The following is a 26,135-nucleotide window of genomic DNA, read 5'->3' as shown; positions in this document are numbered from 1 at the left end:
TCCTTCTAGAGAAAACCCTGCATTAATTCTTCCTCCATAGACAGGTGGGGAAAATTAAGGTGTATTTCCACTAGGTGAAAAGTTTGAATCAAATCAATGGCTTGCCCTTTTAAACAAGAAAAGGGAAGAGTCACACTGTCTATGGCAGCAGAGGGGTGCATACCTCTTGCCCATCCTTGCTGATGTTGTCATTGGCGTGCCTGGCCACAATGGAAAGGAACTGTAGGAGGCGGTGGAGTGTGTCGCAGTTGCAGGGAGGTAGAAGGTAGATGAGGAGCTGCAAGGTGCCCAGCTGTTCCTCTGGCTCCAACACTAAGCAAGGCAAAAAAAAGTGCTCTAAGTAAGTACAATGGGGCAACTCACACTATTTAGGCTCAGAGGAGAGGCCCCCTCTCAACTTTTTTCAGAAAGGGATTATCAAGTCACATTCATTCCTTCACTAACTCTCCCATTGATTTAGCAATTTACCAGCAAGATTCTGTGAAGGATAAAAAGATAAATTAGACCTGAGGAAATGTAACATCTAGAATAAGCATTATAACCTAGGTTAGAAAAGTAACTTAATTTCAAACAAACAAGCAAGCAAAATATAAGCAAAGACACTGAAATAGAGAACAGGCTGACAGGGACCAGAGGGGAGAGAGAAGGGAATTTCAGGGGAGAAGGGGAAGGATTCACAGGAACAAGTATAAAGCACACATGGACAAACACTATCAGGGGTGGAAATGGGAAGGAGGTGGGGAGCACTGGGGGGGTGGGCTGGGATGGGAGTAAAAGACAGAAAACTGTACTGGAACAATATTTAAATAAATGGAAAAAAAGAAGAAAAGTAACTTAATTCCCCTTACTTTTTCCTTTACTTTTTTCTCCCTCCTTTTCCTGACATTATTCATCATTTACTTTATGTATTACCATCTTTCATTTTTGGTTAATATTTACTAACAATGACTGAGAACTGGTAAACATTATAACATCTGAGTTAATACACAAGCAATAGACTTTTTGTTGGCAATAAGCACGACAGCATACAACGATACTGTCTTCTCTGTTTTGGGGGTCCTATTTAAATTGTAGCATTGGAGGATGAAAGATATGGAGGCTGACACAGTTCTAGCCTATTCTCACTCCCCCTCACCCTCCTTTTCTCTCCAGTGGGATCTGTGTCTCTAGCCCTGAAGCAGCCACACTGAAAGTCCTGGCACTGGGCTATGCCATCCTGCTCCCCTGGAATGTTACCCACCCCAATTTCTCACTCCGGGTCTCTTTCTGACTCCTTCCTCATACAACAAATGCAAACTCATTTTTAGGCACAGACTCAATGTGAACTCTTGCTGATACTTCAAAGTATCAATATATAGCACTTTCTGCTGTCCTAGGCTCATCCCAAAGTCTTCTTGGCCACTTCTATTTGTTTTATTGCAACTTTCTTCTTGGTAATTCTCTCCAAGGTAAATCTCAGAAAATTCCCCAAGTAACCCACTCATCAGAGACTAATAAATAGGAACTAAAAAGTTATTGGGAAACACATGCACACAGTTTGGATGAGTGAGTTGGACATCCTGGTAATCCATGGACACATTCCTGCTAATGTCTATAATACGCACAGAGAGTATTGATGAAAGCCGTGTAAAGCTCCCTGGTGAGAAGGGGGTCCGGCATGTCCCTCAGGAACTCCTTCAACAAGGCAGCCACATCATGAACACTGTGCTCTTCCTCCAGAGAGACATCAATCCCGCGGTCAAATTCCTCACGTAACTAGAAAAATAACAGTTCAAATGGCAGTCTCATAACACCACACGTCTATGTTCAGACCAAGCAAAAGAAGTGCGGTGACTTACAGCATCTGGCATTAAGTTTGAGCACACCCAAGGAAGAGATGCAACATGTCACCTTGATATACAGAGTCTATGAAACTCAGCCATGAATATATATAAAATGCATTATTAAATAAAAGTATCTTAGTGATACTTTTATTAATGTATACTTTTTATTATAAAAGTATCTAAATGATGCAAACAGAAGGGTTCAATAATGACATCCAGAAGTTGGGAGGAAGAGCTAAAGGGTTAGGTCAACTACAAATGTGGGAGGGAAGAATTAATCTATTATATAGTAGTTTTGTGTGTCAGCAATCTTACCATGTTGGATTTTTGACATTTTACAGAAATACTCAGCAAGAAAGTAAAGAGGTTTTTCTGAAAACAATGAAATTTAAAATCCCAATGAGCCATTTGTAACTAAGTCTTGAAGGATAATAATTACTAAAAAGCTGCCTTATATTTATCAAGTAGCCTTATGAACAGTTCCCAGAAGGATTTTCTGACTTAAATCACTATACTAGGTTTATTACTATTTATAGCAGCAGAAGACACAATAGCAAGAAGAAGAGAGTCATAAGTCTGTAGCCTACTTTCATCACTGACACCTCAACTTCTCTTATATATTGTTCTCTGCTGTGGAAATACTTATGTAATTTCACGAATCTATTCTATGTAATAAACATCTGTAAGAGTTTTTGTGTTAAATCATTCATTCATCCACTGGTTCAACAAATATGTACTGTACACTTCCTGGGTATCAGGCCCTCAAATAGTGGTAGTGAATGAAGAGACAAAGTCTTTACCACTAGTTCTCAGGCTGATAGAGAAACAGGTAGTAAAATAGTAACCCTAAAAGTGATTAATTAACTACTAATATTGTGACAATTGTTCTGAGGAACCTAAAACACTAATTTGAAAGAACATAAGCACCCTTATAGTCAGTCATTGCAGTGTTATTTACAATCAAGATATGGAAGCAGCCCAAGTGCACATCAGTAGGTGAGTGGATAAAACAACTATGGGACATTTTAACAATGGAATGGTACTTGACCATAAAAAAGAACAAAATTTTACCCTTTGCAACAGCATGGACAGACCTGGAGAACATTATGCTAAGTCAGGGGTGTCCGACTCATTTTCATTGGGGGCCACATGAGCCTCGTAGTTACCTTTAAAAGGCCAAATGTAATTTCAACTCCTTAACAGTTAAGGAGTAGTTACATTTATACAGTCCTAAAATTGTTTTGGCCCTTTGAAGGCAATCACGAGGCTGATGTGGCCCTCAGTGAAAATGAGTTTGACACTGCTGTTTTAAGCGAAATCGGCCAGTCAGGGAAAGACAAATACCATATGATTTCACTCATGCATGGACTCTAATGGACAAACTGAACTAACAAGGAAAATAGAGATAGAGTCATAGATGGAGAGCAGATGACAGGTAGTTGGGGGGGGGGTTAGGAGGTGGAGGGATTGAGCAAAGAGGAAAAAGGAATCATAGACCTGGACAACTTTGTGGGGATTGCTAGGGGTGGGAGCAAAATAGGACTAAAAAGTAATGGAAAAATACAGTAAAGATTAAACAAAGATCTTGACAAAAATATAGATGAGGAGGGATTTATTTCAGTTAGTTTCAATAATATGAACAAATATTTCTTCAGCTTCATCCAACTAAACATTATTTTGATTTATGCTTATTTATCCCCCACTATATTCTCCAGGTACCTTCATTTTTAAGTTGTTAAGTCCCTCATTTCTTCCTGTTGGAACCAACAAAGACAAAATAACATTTTAATTTTCTTTTATCCAACAAATGAATTCTTTTCTCAAAGGATGGTTTGCCTTTTATGAAACCATCATAAACACAGGAACCTGGTCACAGGAACCTATTCCTGAAGTTCTAATATCAAACTTCAGTTGCAAGAATGCTGCCCAATACAGTCCCTACATTGAAAATGAATTGGGGATCATGACTTCATGAAAACTCCAGGAGAATTATTTATTCTTGAGAAAGTAAAGTTATAAACATGGCATTATACAAATGTTAATCGCATTATTCATATTGCATTTTAGTAAAAATGGGTGCTATACAACTGTTTTCTATTCTTATCACTTGCCGATTAGGTATCTCTGAATCTGTTGCTTTTACAGTTTTGATAAGATATTTATATATTAGTTTTGTTTGCTATACATGCCAAGCACACATCTGGACATTTTGCTTTCAAGTGTTTCATCCTAACTCAATCAGAACATTTCTGAATTTTTGAGTTGTTGCCTTTTATCTCTTCGGAGTTAATTATACTATAATTGTCAGGAAGGTACAGAAAAGATATTCAGAAATGAAGCTGCATAAACTTGAACTTAGAATAAGGTGATTCAATTGAAATTCAAGTGAAACATAAAATATAATGTTTACTTTGCACTTACTTGTCTCACTCTCTTTTTGGAGCTTCCAACTCGGAATATCCCCACTGTCTGGAGGCCTGAAAATAAGCACACAATATCACTCTGGTTTAATGGCTTGAGATTCTGGAAGAAACCAAAATAGAAACAGAACAGAAGGCCAGTACTGAGCTGCAATATGCAGAGTAATAATAACTTAACAGTGTGTATTCATGCTTATTTATCCTCCCTATATATTCTCCAGGTACCTATAGGTTAGCACTGCAAGTACCAGGACAATTTGATATTACACATTTCTAATAAAAATCTTTTTCATGTGATATTATGTACTTCCACACCTCCATATGAGAAAAATTTTCTTATTCAGAATTCTTAATCATGCATTTTATGAGATTTTTAGCTCTTTATCAATATTTAAAATATATATTTCTTGCTTACTGATCATATTAAAACATATACTTATTAAAAAACTATAAAATGTAGAAAAATATAAAGTATAGTCAAAGATAATATACTTTGAAAAATACCTGATATGGAAATACTTGCTCTTAAAATTTTGGTTTATTTCTATTCAAATTTTTCTCCATATATACAGGAGTGAGCAAAAGAAGGTTTACACTTGTATGACAAATAAATAATACAAGAATTAAGAAATAATACAAGAATAAACTGTGTTTCACATATGCATAACTGTAAAGCTACTTTTACCCATCCCTGTATATGTGGAGGGAGGGAGGAGGGAAAGGGAGAGAGAGAGAGAATGCTATTACTTTTACTCAATACTATGCTGTAAGAATTTTTATGCCAATAAAAATTCCTTGTAAATGTCATTTAAAATGCATGCAAAATACTTGATTGTATGAATATGGCATAATTCACATATTTCCCTCTGAATGACATGTAGCTCCCACAACATACATGCACTTGTTTTGCATTATAAATGATCCTATTATGAACAACTGTATGTAGGTGTTAGTTCACATTACTGATTTTCTTAGGATCATGTCCTAGAAGTGGCATTATAGGGTCAATGCATAAAAAAGAGTTACCTGGCCCAAAATGTCAGCAGCATGGAGGTTGAGACAACTTGCTCTAAAAAAATTAGGCCTCTTTTTAAAATATTTTATTTATTTATCTTTAGTGGGGAAGAGAAGGAGAGAGGGAGAGAAATATCAATGTATGGTTGCCTCTCGTGCATTCCCTGCTGGGAACTGGCTTGCAACCCAGGCATGTGCCCTGATGGGGAATCAAACCGAGATCCTTTGGTTCCCAGGCCTGCACTCAATCCACTGAGCTACACCAGCCAGGGCAAAAATTTGGACTCTTAAAACAAATATTATCACTGTCACACATTGGAAATCTCAACAATAGTCCCTTAATATCATTAAGTTTCTAGTTAACATTCTCATGAGAGTCATAAACTGTTAAGTCAATGTGCCTCTAAGTCTCTTACAGTATGTGTTTCCCCTCTCTGTGTTTTTTTTCCCTGTAATTGGTTTCATGAAGACAGAGCATTGATTTCCCATTACAGATTTCCCCATCATTTGGATTTGTACAATCATGGTGTCATTTGTATGTTACTTTCTTCCCTTTGTTTCCTTTGAAGACATAGTTAGAGCCAGAGTTTCCTCTGATTCAGGTTTGATTTGGGGGGCAAAATACTTCATAAGATGTATTATGCACTTCCTTCAGGGACACAAAATATCTGAAACACTCCCTTTCCTATGCAAGCATTATTTATGGCAATTGATGTTCATTGTCTGCATTCATTCTTTCACTGCAGAATAAATGGTGGCTCACTCTGTCTTCATTTGGAATAATCAGCTCAGAGGTAATGCTGGAGTGGAGCTGTCAGTGTGTTCTGTAGCCACATGAAGAGATCTGGTCTGAGAATAAACCCAGCAAACAGACTTACAGACACATGGCATCATTTGAACCCTGAATCCAGCTATGCCTGAATCTACATATAATACTCAGATTCTCAGTATATAAATAGGATTGTTTTGTAGGGGGTGACTTGCTTAATCTGGTTTTATCTTGGTTCCTCTCTCTTGCCACTGAAAATGTTCTCACTAGTACAGTCTTTCTGTATACATATTTTATGCTCTTGCCACATTATGTATTAAGTATAAGACTTTTTAGTTTGTTTTCCAGGGTGTTTTAGTTAAAAACTATAAAATCCATAAATACCCTATTTACTACTCCTATATCTTATAAATTGTGTCCTGAATTTCCAGAGTGATTTGAGAGAATCAAGGTGAGAGGCTAATTTTCTTGGTGCTTTGCTTGTGGGTGGGATTTTGCTTTGTATCTCTTTTCAAAAAACTTCTGTACCATCTTCTTGCTATCATCAATGTGCCAGCCTCATAACTAAGTTTAACTTCCAGTGTAATTCATTGCTTCTATCTCTCTGGGAATTTGAAAACAGGATAATCAAGTGATTAGAATCAAATCCAAAATTATATTTCTTCATCTGCAAAATAAGCATAATAAGTATCCACCTCAAAAGGTAGACAGTAATTCAATTAATTAATGCATATAAACTACTCAGAATCATATGTCATCAAATATTACATAAAGAGAGATATGCTCTCATTGTACTGAGTGAGTCTTCTCTGTGCAAAGTGGAAAACTTTAATATAATAGTAGGTCTAGCAATTGTACATTTGGCCACATTTATTTTCTTATTTTCGGATGGTTTTCAGATAGTTAGAATTTCTACCTAAGTGAGATATCACATAACAGCATTTTCTACATAGGTGATATTGATATTTTTCATTTGGTTGAATTCCTCTAGGCTGTCCAGAAATATCCATTTCCATGACATGATTTTTCTCAATTATAGGACTTTTCCACTTGGTAAAAATGATGACAGCTTATAAAATAACTAATTAGTGATCAATTGTTACAATTCCTATATATCTCAAGTGATTATTATCTATTTTTAGTTTAAAAATTATTTTATTTATTTACTTTGCTTAGGTAGAGCAAATGACAGCACTCAGATAGCCCATGCTGTTCTCTGACATAAGCCTCATAGTGATTTTCTTCAAAGAGAAGATACAGTTTAGACATTTAGCAACCTTCACTTAAGACAATCACTAATAAAAAACAACTGTATGTAAAAAAGGGCATAGATCTGGCAAAGAAACGTGACTTTGCTGTGTTCTGTCGCAGAAATTGACGTGATCACCTTTCTTTCCTTTTCATCAGAAACTGAAATGAAAACTAGACGCAGAAAACCTGAATGTCAGGCTTAGGGAATTCAAGTAACAAGGGCAAGCATAATAAGTAGGAGGCCCCACCCTATAATTGTCCTAAATCCCAGAAATATAACAGCATTTGACTCTCCATTATATTGTCTTTTTAAAAAATGTGTGCTTCTGGGGAATTGAGGATGCTTAAGAAATTTTGACTTGATAGTATAGGAAGCATTTGGATGAAATATAAGGGGGGAAGGGTTATGTACACAAATATAGATGGAGGCCAGATAATTGTCTAGACCAATTTCGGAGGTAATAGAAAGGTCTCTGATAAATGTTTATAAGGCTAAAGTGAATCAAAGTCTTGCTACCCATTTCAAAAACTAGCAAGAAAAGTCTTATGAAAGAATTATTTTTGAAGTTTGCTTTTTTTCCATTGGTTTAAAGTGAACAAGATTAATATCTGTTTGATTCTGAATGTGTCTCTTATTTTCCTGGAGTCATTTGGTCTAAACACCATGGAAACCCAGAACATAATTGGGGCCTTGAAAGATCATGCAGGTTATCTTCTTTCCTTTAGGCCCTAAACTGCATTTTAACTATTCCAAAAAAGAAAGGAATTGGCCTGTTTTTAAATAAGCTTAAAGAAAATGCAATTTTACAAATTATAATTTATTTTCAAGAAGAAAATAAAAGATGTATTAAATTTTCTTTCACAAAAGCAATTACTCAACCTGTCTCTGGATTCTTGCATAAGTGGAATGGAATTTTCTTGTTTAGAATTCTTTAACATATTTACAATTCATTCTCTATATAACTTTATAGGGAAAATTATAGTTATAAAAGTATGCGTCTCTTTTTCTTCCTCATAGTGTAATTGAAACTGAATTTACATATTCATAGTACTTTACTCTTTAGTTGTTAAGTTTTTTTGAAAAACAATTATGTTCAAACAATATTCACTGGACATGTACATTATGTTAATCATGATACTAAGTGTTAAGAATTCAAAATTACTAAGACCTTTTCCTTAACCTCCAGTTTACCTGTCAAGGGGAAGAGACAGATAAACATATACACACAGATGTATACACACATATTAAAATTTTATATAAACAAATACAATTTCAATACAATTAATTAAGTCACTCAGATGTTGTCAAGGGATTTCCATATATAATGACTTATTTTTCTTTATTATTGTTTTTTTAATTCTATTGTTGTTCAAGTACAGTTGTCTCAATTTATATAATGATTTTATTAAGAGATTTAGATATAGCCTTAATAATTTTTAATGAATTTTCAGTTTTACTAGAAAGAAATAAATGAGAATGTTAACAACAGTAGTTATGTTATGTGATGTGTACATAATAGCCCAGAATTTTTTCCTTTTCTGTTTTCTTTTTTTCCTTTATTACAATGAGCATATTATTTTTAGAATAAAGAAGCAGTTAAAAGAATTTACTCATGTCCACAAAATGCATGCTAACACTAGCAAACAAATTTAGATCATGGAAATGGCCATTTGATGAGCCAGGTGTAAATTTCAGTAATATTTTCTAAGACCTGTACAGTATTTTTAAGTCAACATACTAAATGGAACTGAGTTCACAAAGGGTCATTGTGAGAGAATTCTAAGTGGACACATTCCACAAAATGCAAATAGCATTTTAGTAACCTGTTGTCAAAAGCTGTATACTTTCTATTCACTTTAGGAATGGTTTTCAAATCCTCTTTTAAGAACCTGGACTCTTATTTTGTAAAGGAAGTCTTAAGAGTAACTTCAAGGCATAAAAAAGATAAAAGTGTCTCTGCTCTGCTTGAAGGGAACCCTGGGGACAGACCCAGTGCAATAGATCTTGTAGTCCCCTAAAATGCTTAGCCTTAACAGTCACTTTTCTGAAGACTCTTGGGGTGTGGGCAGTTTGAAAGACATCAAATAGATTCTCCTCACTTAAAATCTTGGTTAGTTAAGTAATCTCTCAAGCAAACACATCCATAAATTATCTTCGCAAAGGAAACTTTGGTGCAGAGTTTGATCAAATGAACACAGAATTAAAATGGGTGCTTAAATGAATGATGCTCAAATCAATTAAAGTCTTTAGTATTTGCTCACTGACAGAAAAGCATGCTTACCATGTTTTTCTAGATGTTGACAGCAGCTGTCCACCAGCCTGGGAACCTGTCTGTAAATAGGATTCAGACTGAGTTTCTTATCTCTGGCTTTTTCCTTTTTATTTTGAGCCTCAGCAGGCAAGGAGAGTTGTAAAGCTTCTAGCAGTCGGGACTGATTGTCATCAAGATCTGTGATAGAGTCCACTGACATTGCACCCTGCAAATCACACATAGATATGAACAAAGAGTGCTGCCAGAGAAAATAAAACAGCTTCCCCCAGATGCCATACAGAAATACTTTTATTTATAAGTATCACACTTGAAACGATACTGCTTGATTTAATTGTGCTGTTTGCATATTAAAAGGAAAAAGAAATGAACATCTTTTGAAAAAGTTAGAAAACCTCTATTACATAGGGTAAGGTAATAGCAGTTACAATTTTAACAATAGACAACATTTTCCAAATTAAGGACAAGAGGTGGCAAATACATAATTAAAATATTTTGACCCAACCACTTTGTTCCTTGAAACAAGAAAACATCACATACTCAATGAATGAGGTAGTTAGAGAAGTCCTATGAATGAAAAAAACTCAACTGTGACTCTCGAAAGTAGATTTTAAAAATAGGAGGATTCCATAAAACATTCTTAGTTTGTTTACCCCCAGAGACAGCACAAAGCACTTTACTAGGGAAGTGGTCCTATGAGATACCTGCCGGGGAGTGAGGAAGTGAGAAAGGGAAGGGAAAGCAGCCACCAAAGGGGAAGGGAAAGCAGATCACCAAACCTATGACCACTGTGCGAAGCTGGAGTCTAATTGCATGGGGACCTCTTGGAGAGAGTGTAGCTAAAACACCTCAGAGGTAGCCCTGCTAAGGTACGAGGGAGCTTGGGTATTTATACTCCAGGTGTCAACAGTCATTGATTAAGAGTAGCTTCCGTATGGGCAGGGACATGATGTTAATGCCTCAGTACTTGAAGCCTGTCAGCTGCATGGGTGGGCTTCTCTGGCCATCAGAGAAAGCCTTCAGCAAAGAGATGAGGTACTGGCAGGTAAAAAGAGGGTTGACATGCAAAGAATGGTAAAGGCTGAGGAGAAGGAAACAGGGAACCAACCATGTCTGTATAGCCACCCATTCTTTGATAAAGCATAGACATTGGCTATTGGTGTCATGGGAAGGTCTGAACAGAGGAAAGAGTATTTGGAAGGCCAGTTGTGTGGCCCTAGATTCCCAGAAAATGCTAATGTAGAGTTCTGCTGTTATTACCACATATGGGTTTGTATAGACAGTCTGAGAAACAGTGAATGACAGGATTGGAAGAACAATTCTACTATGCAAATTCAAATGTCCCATAATTGTCATAATTTCTTCATTTTTAAACATAGCTGAAGCCTTGAAAAACAGCACTGACTCAAGTACCTCTTTGTCTTGGAGAGGTCCTGAATGTTGGGAACCAATTAAGAAATAAGAATTTCAATGGAAAAGTGTCTGGAATTTTAACTAGGGCAGTAGTAGTCTATGGCTAGAGGTGACAAAGATTTGGGGACTCCAGTGAGAGAAAAATGAGGGAAGATCTCTTGTCCCAGGGATATAGGGAGTTTTAGGAACATTTATCAACTGACTCATCCAATCACCAACCAATTATCCTGAAGACTCAACTTTCCTGGATTGAAATGTGAAATTTGAAATGCCAAATAATAGCATAATACCTAGACAAAATGCTCACTTAATAAAAAGTACTATATCACTACTGATTTTATATACCCACATACACATAATTCTATGGTTATGTTTGGGAAAAAGGAAGTACCATTGATAAGAAAAGTGTCATTGAAAACCAGCAGAAAGTCACTGGGCCAAGCATGGTTCTCAATTGGAGATGAAGAAATTAACCAAAATATCAGCCCTGCCCTCAAGCCTCACAGTCTCATGGGAGAGTCTTCTAATACAACAAAAGGGAAGGGAAGTTAAGGGGAAAGAGGGGGAGGGATTTGGAGGAACAAATAGGAAGGACACAGGGACAAGAACTAAGGGGGGTGGAAATGGGAGGGAGGTGGGGAGCAAGGGGCGGGGGAGGCTGGGATGGGAAAAATAGACAAAAAACTGTACTTGAAAAATAACTAAATAAAATTAATTAAAAAAATAAAATAAAAAAAGAAAAATAACTAAATAAAATTAATTAAAAATTAAAAAAAAATTGCAATAGATCAGGATCAATGGTGATGTTGTTGAATGTGCAGGATATCATGGGTCATGTCGGTAACCAAGAAGAGGCACCCAACAGTTTTGAGAGGGATCAAGGAAAGGCTTTGAGGGTGTTCCAGGGGCCATATAGCCAGTGTAAATTCTCTCTGAATGGAGTTGTTGATAGATACCTGGACACAAATTATATTTACAGTTTTCATATGAGCAGAGGCTCAAAAAAATAACCTTATACATCTTCAGTTGTCCTAGCATTGGTGACAGAGAAAATACTGGCCAACTCACCCTCCTCCTGGCCCGAGGAGCTGGTTCTGGGGTGTTCGGGGATGTAGACTCATTTGGTGTTTCCGAGGTGGAGCTGAGAGATGAGTTACTGCTTGACAGTTCTTTGTTTTGTCTTTTATTTCCAAATGGGAGGAGGGAAGCAACAAAATCAGATGCATCCTTTTGTTCATCCCTCTGTGAGTCCTGCTTGAGTTTATAGGCCCGGTCATTTGCAATGACTTGGGATAAGGGCATTCCAAATGCCTGTGGGATGAATTCTGGAATCCAAAAAACAAACATTCATTTTCAGAGAAAGACTCGACCAGTGAAGACTCTCACTCATGTTTCAGACCTCAGGGAAGACATATTCAAATGACTGTTTTCAGAAGAATTGATTGCTCAATCAAAATATGAAGATGACTTTTGTGTTTATCAGAATGGCCAAAGATTCTATTTCAATAAAGAAAGCTAGTATATATAGAGGGTATAGATGCTAGAAATCTTGATCTCTAGTTTTTTCACATATCTGAATATGTTCTAAAGAAAATAACTTTATAGAGAAATGTGATGTTGTTGATAGAATGTGCATAATACTTTATCTTCATGAGTACAAAGTTTTACAAACTGTTAGTCTTCAATTTATGTCTCAAGAATTCCCAAAATTTACAAGGCATGGAAAGACTCTGCACTCATACATTCATTCAACAGGTACTTATTGAATATGTATTACATGCCATGACAAATAACACAATGGGGAGTATGGAGCTCATGAAAGGTAGGTCCAGTCCTTGGTCCTGAAAGGTTTCAAGAGTGGGGTGAGGGAGTGCAGAGTCAGATGTGTAAATAAACATAGTAGTGTATATCATGTGCTAAAATAGAGAGATGCATGAAACAAAGACTGAAATTCAGTTAAGTACATACACGTTTAGGTTCCTAGTAAAAAATCCAGCACATAAAACGATAATCTGAGAGACAGAAGAGCAACTTGGGAAGAAGTTTCCTCTTTTTTTTTTTTTTTTCTGATTAGGGCTGTCACTCTCATCATCCATATTCAAGCCTTTCTGCTGGCATCATGCAGAAGTGGATTCTCACCATTAAATATCTCATGAAGGGCCCAGGATATAATTTGTTAAATCCTTTAGTAAAGCCAATTTTGAGAAAGAAGAATAATGCAGAAATCTATGGCTTTATTTGGAAATGTACATCCAGTTGCTTTCTGATTTTCTGTAATAACTTGTATACACAAATTGTAAGCACACCAATCCTTAGGGCCAGGCATTTTATTGGCAACATTTTAGATCCATGCTTAAAAGCATTAATAATTAAATTATTCCTTTTAGGCTCAAAATTGGTTCTCCTAGCAGCAGCAAATTGGAGACTTGCCTCTCCATTATTTTTATAACCCCTATGAACAAAACCAGAATGATCAAGAAGAAACATTTCTAAAGTTGTTTGTTCTTTGAAGGAAAAAGCTTGCATAATCAGGTGGAAAGAGGCTTTAAAGGGTTTTCTTCTTTGACCATGGCAACATTTTTAACATCACTAAGCTAATGGCCAACTCTACATTAAAAGCAGAAATAACACTTGAAAAATCTGCACCTTGGTTCTATCAAAACATGCAATTCATTTTGAAGTGGAAAATGAAAACTTCAGCACTTTCACTTAGCATTTTGGGATTTTTCAGAGGATGCTTACCATTTTCCATCAACAAACCAGGTGCCATATAATAATACAAAAATAATTTAGGAATCTGTTTTGAGTGATCAGTGTGGACAGTATAGCAAGATCCAATACTCACTACTGACAAAAGACCACTTCCACTACTAGCAAAATTAGAGACCAAAGGGGACAGTACCAGACCACCTGCTGTGCACCTCAGGATTTATTATGTAAATCAGCACTTTCTTGCCTATGGGAAAAATCAAATAGTCTTACTTCAAAAAGATTGGGAAAGGTTGGGAAAGGTTGGATGGCAAGGCTGACTGTTACACAGGATATATAAAAACTGTTAGGGGATAATAACAGCGAAAAGACATTAATAAATATATCAAGTGGCATGTCTGCTCATAAAGGCATGCTCATAGCAGAATTAAAAAAAATTTACTTTTTTTATTTTTAGAGAGAGGGGACAGGAAAGAGAAAGAGTAGAAGAGAAATATCAATGTGTAGTTGCCTCTCATGTGTCCCCTACTGGTGACCTGGCCTGCAACCCAGGCAGATGCCCTGACTGGGAATTGAACCGGCAACCTTTTGCTTCACAGGCCCATGCTCAATCCATGGAGCTACACCAGCCAGGGCTCATAGCAGAATTTAACTTGAGATGTAGACTATGAATTTCTCTCCTAGCCATGTTTTCTATACAAGGAAAACAAACTAGTCTCATTTAGAGATTTCTAATATCCCTAGGGGAAAGAAGATGAAAAATGGGTTTTCTTTGGAATCTGTCATTTTTAAAATATCTTTAAAATTTTTGTTCAAGTACAGTTGTCTCCATTTTACCCCACCATGGTCCCCTGCTCCACCTAAATCCACCTCCCACCCTCGAACCTACCCCCTTTGGCTTTGTCCATATGTCCTTCATACATGTTCCTTGATGGCCCTTCCCCTATTTTCACCCATTATCACTCTCCACAACTAAAGAAAACAGCAGTAAAACGAAAAGGGAACCAACCATATAGGAAAATATATTTGCCAACAATAGCTTGGACAAGGGTTTGATCTCCAAAATATGTAAAGAACTCACATGACTCCATACCAGGAAGACAAACAATCCAATAAAAAAATGGTCAAAGGACTTGAATAGACACTTCTCCAAGGAGGACATACAGAAGGACCAGAGACATATGAAAGAAATCTGTCATTTTTAATATCTTAAAGTCCATCACTCTACTTGTAAACTGGAGTAATTGAATACAAATTAAACAGATGGAATACATGAAGTCATTCTCCCCCAAATTTTATTCACATTCACATTCAAGGGATGTAGCCACCTATAACAGATTTTTATTTCCAATAAACTTTAATTCCTGGCTGAGTTATTCTTTTGGTAATAGGGTTCTGATGTAGTCTTTACTTTCTTCTTGTTTTCTCTTGAGCACTCTTATAGGCTCCAGAAATGAGACCTCTCTATGGCTCTAAACTTGTATTGCAGCATCTAGTTTCCATAAAATTCTAGGCAGAATTCCTTGAATATTATTGCTTCTCAAATTATGGCCATTGTGAAACTGAGAATTCACCACAGCATATTGACCAAAAACCTACTTTAGGTGTAAACTGTTGGGCATCCATGCTTATCTGCAGGTTCAAAGCTCCTCTGTTAGCAGAAAATAGGAGCCTAGAAATTCTGTGATGATAGCAGCTAATAAAATTGATAATAGGTTTTTAAAACTTAAGGACATTACCCAAGACTCACTGTCTGGGGGTCAGGGACACTGTGTATCATGTTCTTATCTATGTTATACATTCACTAAGGAGACTGCCTCTTCAGCTGTCATCTTTAGTAACAACCATCTGCTTTCATATCCATGAACTGTGGAGACTGGAGGTGTAATGCCATCCTCTTTGCTCCCTACTGCAACTCCCATATTATTAACATCCCACTGTGTGGCCGAAATTTGCTATTGTGAGTTTACTCTTGTCTCCTGATCATTGGTTTATTCTACTGTCCCTGAGTTTGACTCATGGTGTGACCACCCTAATCTACCATCATCCTGGGTGACTTGGATATCTACTTAAATAAACCACCAGATTCTCTACCTTCCCATCTTCTCGACCTTCTCTCCTTCTCTTACTTTTTCATGTGTGCCACTTTTTTTATCTACTCCCTCCATCCTATCCTGGACTTTGTCCTCAGCAAAAATGGTTCCACCTCTAGAATCAGGCTTCTTCCCAGTCTTGTCTCACCCAACCCCAAGTTCATGTTTTACACTGTGTTGTGGCTATCTGTCTAAACATAGCATTAAGCCATCCTTTCCTCACTATACTTTGATGGTGTCTCAATATTCTTAGCATATAGACCAAAAGCTGTGTCGTGACTCATTCACGCTTATGGGGGTAGTTCCTTCCTACTCTTCTCTAGAATCACTCTCTCCCTGGTTCTCTCATCTCCAGTACCATCATTCATTGACAGCATTCACAACATTTTTTCAGAATTCCTACATAGTAATAACCAATATTTGATTTTTCTACTACTATTTAATATGATGCAAAAAAACTTGTATCAAGTATTCCTATATGTCAGCTCACATGTAGTAACCTATTTAGACAGTCAGGAACAATAAAACATGGCACGTATGATTTCAGCAAAAGGTGCCATACCTGAACAATCACCAGATTTTATATTGATAAATATATGGCATGATCTGAAAACATGCTGTGTAGAGGAGACCAATCTCCCAGACTTACACCACAATAAAATCCATTCTCTTGGTGATCTGATTAGGAATTCCATTAACTGGAACAAAGTAATTATTTTCAAACTTTTACCCCCAAGGTGATTTCTTTTTGATAAAAGCAAGAAATTTTCTAAAGTTCTAAAAGGTTAAAAACTTTTGCTGGTTGCCAAGTAATTAAGGTAAGAGAAATTAAAGGTTTGGAACTATTCTGTATGAAAACATTTTTTCTGAACCAGCATCAGTCTTGAATTAGTTTCTACGTGAAATGAGAAGTCATATGGGCACTGCCTAAATGGTAGGAGGGATGCAGAAGTGTCCCATGATCTGATGTATATTGTGTCAAGCAGGTAAATAAAATACAGGACATGATTCATTTTGTTCAAATCAATTAGTGTAGCAGCATACCAAACATCTAGTGAATCTCTATTGGGAAAGCAATTTGATTCTAATAAGATGCTCCTATTTATTTTTAGATGATCTAAACCAAGAGGTCATTTAGAGTTTCCTGTTTTCCCTATTTTACTCTTGGATTCAAATGACTATCACTTTTTACATGTGCAGCTGTTATTAACCCAAATGATAATATTCAAATAGAAGAAAATAATGTGAACTGATTACAACTATGCAAGATCTGCATGTTGCCCCCTCCCACACTGGTTACCAGGACATCCATGCAATGGTTATGTTGATATAGACAGGGCTTTATGTTTGGAAAAGATGACATACAATTAAGCTTCACTTAAGCCTAGGACATCTTCTTTTTAAATATCATAGCTACTTTAAAAAAGAAAAAAAACCTTTTTTGCCATGAGACCTGATATTTCTCCCCTTAGTTGCATGGGTGATGTCTTTTCTTTGGAATCATCAGGACCTGTTTCTCCCCAGTCAGCTCTCTGTGCAGCCTTATAGAACACTGACAAGTTTTCACTGAGCCTGTATAATATATAAATATGATTTGCTCAAAAAATGTACAATGGCCCAGTGCATATTCGATTACTTCCCCTGCCCTTCCTTCAGTGCTCACTCACATTCTTGCTTCCTGCCATTTTGTGTTATAAAGCAAGCACACATACGTTTCCCTCTGTTGTGAGAACTCAAACATCTCCCACAAAAAATGCTCATCTGCTTAGTTTAGCCTGAATGAGAACCACCTAAGTCTACATTATGAGTATTCAAATCCCTATATAAATATCATCATCCTAGAATAATCCAACTTTATTTATTTACTTTTTTAAAAGATTTTATTCGTTTATATTTAGAGAGAGAAGAATAGAGGGAGAGAAACATCAATGTATAGCTGCCTCCTGTATGCCCCAACCAGGGACATGGCCAGCAACCTAGGCATGTGCCCTTACTGGGAATCAAACCAGCGTGCCCTTTTGGTTCACAGGCCAGTGCTCAATCCACTGAGCCACACCAGCCAGGGCTAGAATAATCCAATTTTAAAGAGCACACATTGCTTTAATGTACTAATCTAGCCAGATAAAGGTGGTCTGTGACAGGAAAATAATGAGTAAAAACTAGTTTACAAAAGCTATCCTGACTGCTAATATTAATTTAAAACTCAGGGCAAGCACATATAAACTAATCAAATAGAATACAATTTATCAGACAAGATAGATTGCTGGACCAAGAGTCAGCACCCTTTACCTTCATTATTCCTGTAGCAGATTCTTTTGTGACAGGACATGGCCTGGTAGGTTTACTGGTGAATATGGACCAGAGTTCTCATTTTATAAGTTGCACATTAGTAGTGGTAAAATTACTCATGCCCAGTGCACTTACAGATCAATGAAATCAGACTTTCTTGGGTGTTAGATTGGACATTGAAAATGTAAAATGTTTCACAAAATATTCTATTGTGCAATCAGAAGTAGGGAATCATGGGTATTTATCCCCTTTCCTCCAGTTTGAAATAAACAATCTAAATGTCTAGAGATATTTTGGTAGGGGAAGGTGCTATTGGCACCTGTCTAGTGGGTAGAAGCCAGAGATGTTACAAAACGCCTCACACAATGTACAGGTGCCCCACAACAAAAAATTATCCAGTCTAAAATGTCAATAGTCCCTAGGTTAACAAATCATGCTCTATGGAAAGTAAAGCACTGGTTTTCCATTCTTCATACTTCTTTATCTCTTTTATCCCAAAGAAGCAAATGTCATGACCCTTTAGACATGGTTCAAGATATGGGTGTGGAGTCTGGGATTAATGATGTGGACTCTGTGTTCTCCATTACTGATTACAGTGCATTTATGTATTATATCTTCAGTTTATTGCCTTCTATTGGTTTTCAAGCAGAAATTCAATAGTTATATAATATAAAAGAACACCTAGGTGAGGCATATTACTCTCCTTACTCAACACTCATTTACTATGTCACATAAAATGAAACTACATTCATACAAGCACACTGTTCAGCAGTCATTTCATACTGGGACCATGGAAACAAACACAAAAAGTTGTACTGTGCTAATGGGGGCCAAATGTCTACTGTATGGATTCAATGAGCATTGTTTGAAATGACCACAAATACCTCTGAAAGAGTGGCTAAAGTGTCAATTCCCTATATAGACATAAAAGGGGACACAAAACACTATGGACATAGTCAACAAATCCCAAAACATATAGGGCAAAAAATACATATGCTATAATCTAACATAAAAATGCTGAGAATGGCTCATCTTCAGTAATCCATGAAGATGAGACTGTTTTTTTAGTAGTCATGGTAGGTGAATCCAAACTCTTTCTCATTCAGCTAGCCCTGCCTAAATATCTGAATTTGCCAGACAGCTGGTTAATGTTAGAGATGCTATCCATGGCTACTCAACCAAGGTTCTCTCTATGCATAGCTGATTGGCCAGAATCATAATTGGAACCATAAACTTGGCTGAAGTCACACTTTGCTCAAACCAGTTGAACTCATCAATTCAGTACAGGGCCATTCAAACACAAAGGAGTAAACCAAAACAGTCTTTAATGATCTTCCATCATAAAAATCCACTTTACATAATAGAGTTGAACCACATAAATCTACGCAATTCAAAAATCCCACCAAATTCAACCATTATGTTCCATGGAAGATGTATTCACTTTAGTTCATTCTGTCCCTTACCTTTGTCTTTGTTTTTCTCCTTCCCCAGTGAATCCAGTTTCTTTCTCAAAGATTTCTTCCTCTTTTGTCCATCTGTAAATAGTTAAACAATGTAAAGTTGTTAAACACAAGCATACAAGTAATATAATTTTTAGATTACTGCACATTGCAAAAGTATTTATTTATTTATTTATTTATTTATTTATTTATTTATTTATATTGTTGTTCAAGTACACTTGTCTCCATTTTTACCCCACCATGCCCCACTCTGCTCAAGTAATACTTTACATTATCAATAATTTTGTTAGAACAAAAGTATGACTTTTCACTTACTTCACTCATAATCTGACATTTTAAACAGAGAGACCAGTCTGAAAATACAAGAAAATCCCTGACTTGGATTACACACATCACTAGATTATTCATATATGTATATGCTCTTAAATTTTGTTTTAATCATGGAATATACAGGAAACTTACCTCCTTGGGAAGTAATTTAGCTTTGATACTTTAGATGTGTTTGTTTTTACTATTAGATGATTCTCTTCCTATTTTTTATGTTTATGCAAATCAATTTTATTTTGAAAAACTTGTTGTTGAATTTATTGGGGTAACATTGGTTAATAAACATATATGTTTCAGGTGTACAGTCTTATAATACACTACCTGTACATTGTGTTGCGTGTTTACTCCCAAAGTCAAGTGTCCTTCCACCACATTTATCCCTTTTTACCTTATTCTACCTCCCCTAACCCATCCCTTTAGTAATTACCATACTGATGTCTGTGTCTATGAGTGGAATTATGCTAAGTGAATAAACCAGTTAGAAAAAGACAAATACCATATGATTTCACTTATATGTGAAATCTAGTGAACAAAATAAGCTAAAACACAAAATGGAAATACATTCGTACATATGGAGAACAAACTGACAACTGTGAGAGGGGAAGGGTGTTGGGAGGCTGGGTGAAAAAGTGAAGGGACTAAGAAAAAAAATAACACTGTTATCTTGAATCAAGTCTCCATGAAAGGAAAGTCAACAGTATAGATGGCTTTGACATTCATAAACTAGTAAAATGTAGCAGAAGAAAGAAATGAATTTGGAGGTTATAGAACTTATATCTAATTACTGCTATATCATTTACTAACTGTGAAACCTTGGGCAAGTCTCAGTGTCCTCATCTATAAAGTGGGAATTTCATAGGGTTGTGGAAATTAAATGAAATGATACATATAAAGTGCTTGATGGGGACCCTGACACATAAATTCAGATGTATTTTCTTTTAGAGGGTTTGTATAGTATTCCACAGTGTAGCAATATACTGTAATTTAATTAACCATTTCCCCATTGATGGATAGTAGGGTTGTTTCTAATTTTTCACTATAATAAGTAAGGCATATGTAGCATATTGTACTTGTAACAAATGCACTTAATATGTCTGTTTAACTCACCAAATAATAAAGATACCACTTATATCAGTTAGGCAGCTGCAATTGAATTCCTGGGATGTCATCATAAAATATTGGCAGTCATTGCAAGAATGCATTTTGGGATTATGCAGCTGTCAACTTAACATGTGGGAGATGAGAATCAGGAATTCACACTGTGATCAAATAGGAGAAACACAGCCTATGCCACAGGAAACTTATGTTTAAAAGGAGGATTAAAATTGTTTTTTTATGGGATAAACTAAAAAGTATAGTAGAGAAAGACACTCAGCCCAATAAAATGTAAGAGCAAGACTCTGATATCAAGAAAAGACTAACTATGCATTCTTCAACAGAAATGAGCATTCCTGAAATCCTCATGGGACTGTACATGTTCCCAACTCCACCTCTCTGAATTTTTGGAGGCAAAACATATAACAATATAATCAGCAGGCACATTCATACCTCCTTCCTTAAAAAAAACAAAAACAAATATTTCAAAAATGATTCTCCACCTATAAAATGGAAATAGTTATGAGTCTTCACTCTTTCAGTTGTGAGACTGGTATAGAGAAAATTATGGAACTCAGTTGCAACTGTGGCAAAAACTCATCCACCTCTTTCATCACATATATGTTCTTACCCTCCATGTCTAAAGGACAATCTAACCATGGGAACGACCATAACTTATTATATACATACAGATAATAAGCATACTAACTGCACAAGATTCTAAACTGTTCCCCAAACAGGACTGACAGGTCTTCTATTTTGTTAACACTTTGTTTATCACTAGTTCATACCACCAAATGTATCTGACTATAAGAAAAGTATATTTATTTTAAAATACTATCATTCCTTCATTTTAATAGTTGACCTGGATGAATAACTAAATAATACATGAAAGAATAAAATATTTATTTTTCATAACCATTGGGCATATCCTACAATTCAAACAAACTGTGAAAGAACCGAAATAATATTCTCCAGTTCCATCCAAGTTGTCACAAAAGGTAGGAGCGTCTTCTTTATTCCTGCTGTGTAGTATTCCATTGTGTAAATGTACCACATTTTTTGATCCACTCATCTACTGATGAGCACTTAGGCTGCTTCCAGCACTTAGCTATTGTAAATAGCACTGCTATGAACATAGGGGTGCATAGGTTCTTTTGGATTGGTGATTTGTGTGGGAGTAGGGGGTGGGATGGGCAGAGGGGAGAAACTGGAACAACTGTAATAGAATAACAATAAATAGTGATTTAAAAAAAAACAGAACAGGACTTCTGGCCAAGATGGAGGCATAGATAGACGCACTGGGCCTCCTTGCACAACCAAAATAAGGACAACAAAAATTTAGAAACAAAATAACAACCAGAACTGACAGAAAATTGAACTGTATGGAAGTTGGACAGCCAAGGAGCTTAAATAGACACATTCATTCATACCAGTAGGCTGGGCAGAGTTGGGCAGCCGAGCAGAGAGGGGTCATGGCACATGAAGCAGTGCCACCAGGCACACAAGGCACCCTGGGCATGCAAGATGGCACTGGGCAGACCCTGTGCACCCAGGTGGAGGCTGGCAGACCCCAGGCATGGGGTGGCAATGAAGAGACCCAGCAAGGTGGCGATTGAGAAGTGAGGCACCACGCACAAGGCAGTTAGCTGACTAGCAGCAGTACCACATTCGCATGCAGATAACTGGGGAGAGAGACAGATTGTGCAATCTAGGGTCCTAGCACTGGGAAATAAAGCCTCAAAACAGTCATTGAAAATACCTGTGGGGGTTGAGGTGCAGGGAGAGACTCCCAGCCTCACAGGAGAGTTTGTTGGAGAGACCCACAGGGTCCTAGAATGCGCACAAGCCCACCCACACAAGAATCAGCCCAGTTTGCTTGGGGAAAGCAGCAGAAGGGACTAAAACCTAGCAGAGAGCAGAGCAAGTGCAATTGTTCCCTCTCAAACTCTGCCCCCACATACAGCATTGCAATGCAGTGACTGGTTTGCCCCACCCTGGCAAACACCTAAGGCCCTGCCCCTCACTATGGAACAGGTGCATCAAGACAAAAAAAAAATGGCCCAAATGAAAGATCCAATCAAAGCTCCAAAACAAATACAACTAAGGGACAAAGAGATAGCCAACCTATCAGATGCACAGTTCACAACACTGGTGATCAGGATGCTCACAGAACTGGTTGAATTTGGTCACAAATCAGATGAACTAATGAAGTCTACACTAAGTGAAATGAAGCAAAATGCACAGGAAAACAATAGTGATGGGAAGGACCATGAGACTCAAATCAATGGAGTGGACCAGAAGGAAGAAAGAAACAACCAAACAGAAAAGAATGAAGAAATAAGAATTTAAAAATATGAGGAGGCTTAGGAACCTCCAGAATATCTTTAAATGTTCCAACATCCAAATTACAGGGGTACCAGAAGGGGAAAAGGAACAGCCACGAGTGGAAAACTTATCTGAACAAATAATAAAGGACAACTTCCCCAATCTGGTGAAGGAAATAGACTTTCAGGAAACCCAGGAAGCTCAGAGTTCCAAAGAAGGAGGACCCAAGAAGGAACACACCAAGGCACATCATAATTACATTACCTGAGATAAAAATGAAGGAGAGAATCCTAGAAGCAGCAAGAGATAAGGGGACAGTCACCTACAAAGCAGTTCCCATCAGACTGTCAGCAAATTTCTCAAAAGAGACCTTACAGACAAGAAGGGGCTGGAAAGAAGTATTCCAAATCATGAAATCCAAAGACCTACAACCAAGATTGCTCTATCCAGCAAAGTTTTCATTTAGAATGGAAGGGCAGATAAAGTGCTTCTCAGATAAGGTCAAGTTCAAGGAGTTCATCATCACCAAGCCCTTATTTTATGAAATGTTAAAGAGACTTATCTAAGAAAAAGATAAAAACCATGTATAGTAAAATGACAGCAAACTCACAACTATTAACAACCACACCTAAAACAAAAACAAACTAAGCAAACAACTAGAACAGGAACAGAACCACAGAAATGGAGATCACATGGAGGGTTGGCAACAGAGGGAGTGGGAGGAGGGGGGAGAAGGTACAGAGAATAAGTAGCATAGACAGTGGGGGGAAAATGGACAGGGGGAGGGCAAGAAGAGTATGGGAAATGTAAAAGCTAAAGAACTTAAGACACATGGACATGAAGTAAAGGGGGGAATGTGGGTGGGAGAGGGTGTGCAGGATGGAGGGAAATGAAGGGGGGAAATGGGACAACTGTAATAGCATAATCAATAAAATATACTTTTTAAAAAGAACCAGAACAAATATAGGATGGGGGACATTTTCTTTTGCGATAAAATTATTTATAAACTTCTTATTTAGGGGGTATGTCATATATGAAGAACTGTATAAATACAAATGTACAGTTTAAATAATAATTAGGACACCAACTCCCACATAATGAACAGCCAAGTTCAGATGTAGAGTACTGCTAATACCAAGAGGCCTCATATGTGCCTCCCTCTCCTTCAACCCAGGTCATCACTGGTCTGATTTTTATAATAATCAATTTTCTTTTTCTTTTTTTTAACCATTTTACCATTAATGTATGCATTTACAAAAACTATAGTTTTTTCCCTGCTTTTGAATTTACATATGCAGAATTGCATTGTAGGTATTCTTTCTTGCTTCATTTATTTCATTCATCAACACTTCCTAAAATTCATCCTGTTGAGGTAGGTAGATGGAGTTCACTCATTTTGTTTGTTATTCAGTGTTTTCCTGTACTAATATACCACAGTTAATTTACCTATTAAACAGTAGATGGAAACATGAGTTGTTTCTAGCTTGGGGCTATTAGAAACAATGTCTGAAAGATTTTGTTCATATCTTTTTATGAATATATACAAGAATCTCTTTAAAACAATGGTTTTTAAAATGTGGTTCTAGGACCAAGAATATCAGGCTTGCTTGGGATCTTGTTCGAGATGCAAATTCTATGGTTCCATCCCAATCTACTGAATTCTGGGATGGGAATCAGCAGTGTGTGTTTTACCAAGCTCTCCAGGGGATTCTGGTTTACACTAAAAGTCAGAGAACCACAGTTCTATTGGATATGTGTAGAAGCTACACTGCCAGGTCAGCATGTATGCAATCTTTTAGGTTTGGGCAGGTAACACTGAAATTTTTTTGAAGTAGTTTTTGCTAGTTTATATTCCCACCACACCAAGAGAGCTTACACAGTCTCACAAGCAAAATATGGATTTCAAACCCCAAAACTCCACACATTTTCTTGAAGCTTCCTTATAGAAAAAAATGTGACTTTTGTCAATATTGGCCTATAATTTTTTTCAAAAAAGCTTAACTATTTATAACAATATTATCTTTTTCATTTAATAAGACAGAGGTGAATGTTATTAACAAGAATGAGATGAAATGATGGATGATGTGCAATAATGTGAAATTGTACATTGCTTTATACCATTTTGTCATTTAAAATCATCAGGAAAATGACCAGAGCTGTGAAATGGAACTGCTACCTTCTTTTTTCCCTTGCGATCAATTAGCAGTCTGCTTTTCAAGTCTACAGTTCTTGAAGACTGTCATTTATTCCCATACATCATAGAAAAGCTGCCCAAGAGACTTACCGATTATGTGCAACCACACAGAACAGTTTATGTACAACCAGTACCTTGGATGGCAATAAGTTTAATAAGTGCCATTCCATATTTTACAGAAAGTTAAGCTTCCTAATTATCAATATTACACAGCAATGTTTTACAGTGCAAATGGTAATGAGCATATGCTTGCTAACTGCTTCCATGGTGTACATTGTCTTGCAGGCAGCAGTGAGCTGCAGAGAGAACTTGGGTCACGTGTCCTAATCAAAGGTTTCTTGGAACAAGAACTTGGGGATGGGATTTCATGTACCCTCCTTTTCAACACACAAACAGGACATGTCCCACACACATACAGGACATTAGCAGATGGCAACGTAGGAAGCCCTCCACATACTACTGACCCCAAAGCAAAGGAATCACCAGTATGGAGTGTGGTTGATCTGAGTGTCCTTTTGGGGGTGACCAATACCACACAGGGTCTTCAAGAAAGTTGAGAACAAGAAAACATGAGATTTCTCCTCTAGGATATACTTTTCATGAATTCACTCATTCACTGTCAGTTGGAGTTCCATTTTAAGGCTTGTTTCTCTAGCTAGACTAGAAGCTCTCTGAGGGCA

At 36.9% G+C, this 26,135-nt stretch overlaps 1 protein-coding gene across 4 annotated transcripts in view; it reads right to left on the bottom strand.

Annotated features, from left to right (window-relative positions):
* ARHGAP6 (Rho GTPase activating protein 6) overlaps positions 1 to 26,135 on the bottom strand; it is a 484,972-nt gene that overhangs the window by 42,777 nt on the left and 416,060 nt on the right. For all 4 annotated transcript variants that reach the window (XM_037157509.2, XM_037157510.2, XM_053655807.1 and 1 more), the window contains exons 3-8: positions 19,515 to 19,586; positions 12,029 to 12,285; positions 9,560 to 9,755; positions 4,245 to 4,300; positions 1,605 to 1,755; positions 164 to 312 (exon numbers count right to left, since the gene is read on the bottom strand). In XM_037157509.2, coding sequence (XP_037013404.2) covers positions 164 to 312; positions 1,605 to 1,755; positions 4,245 to 4,300; positions 9,560 to 9,755; positions 12,029 to 12,285; positions 19,515 to 19,586 — 881 coding nt within the window. The remainder of the gene's footprint in view (positions 1 to 163; positions 313 to 1,604; positions 1,756 to 4,244; positions 4,301 to 9,559; positions 9,756 to 12,028; positions 12,286 to 19,514; positions 19,587 to 26,135) is intronic.

This window comes from Artibeus jamaicensis, unplaced genomic scaffold, assembly GCF_021234435.1.
Source record: "Artibeus jamaicensis isolate MK-2021 breed Jamaican fruit bat unplaced genomic scaffold, CSHL_Jam_final scaffold_1283, whole genome shotgun sequence".
Classification (NCBI taxonomy): Eukaryota; Metazoa; Chordata; class Mammalia; order Chiroptera; family Phyllostomidae; genus Artibeus; species Artibeus jamaicensis.
The sequence above is the reverse complement of the archived record's forward strand: the minus strand, read 5'-3'. Positions and strand labels throughout refer to the sequence as shown.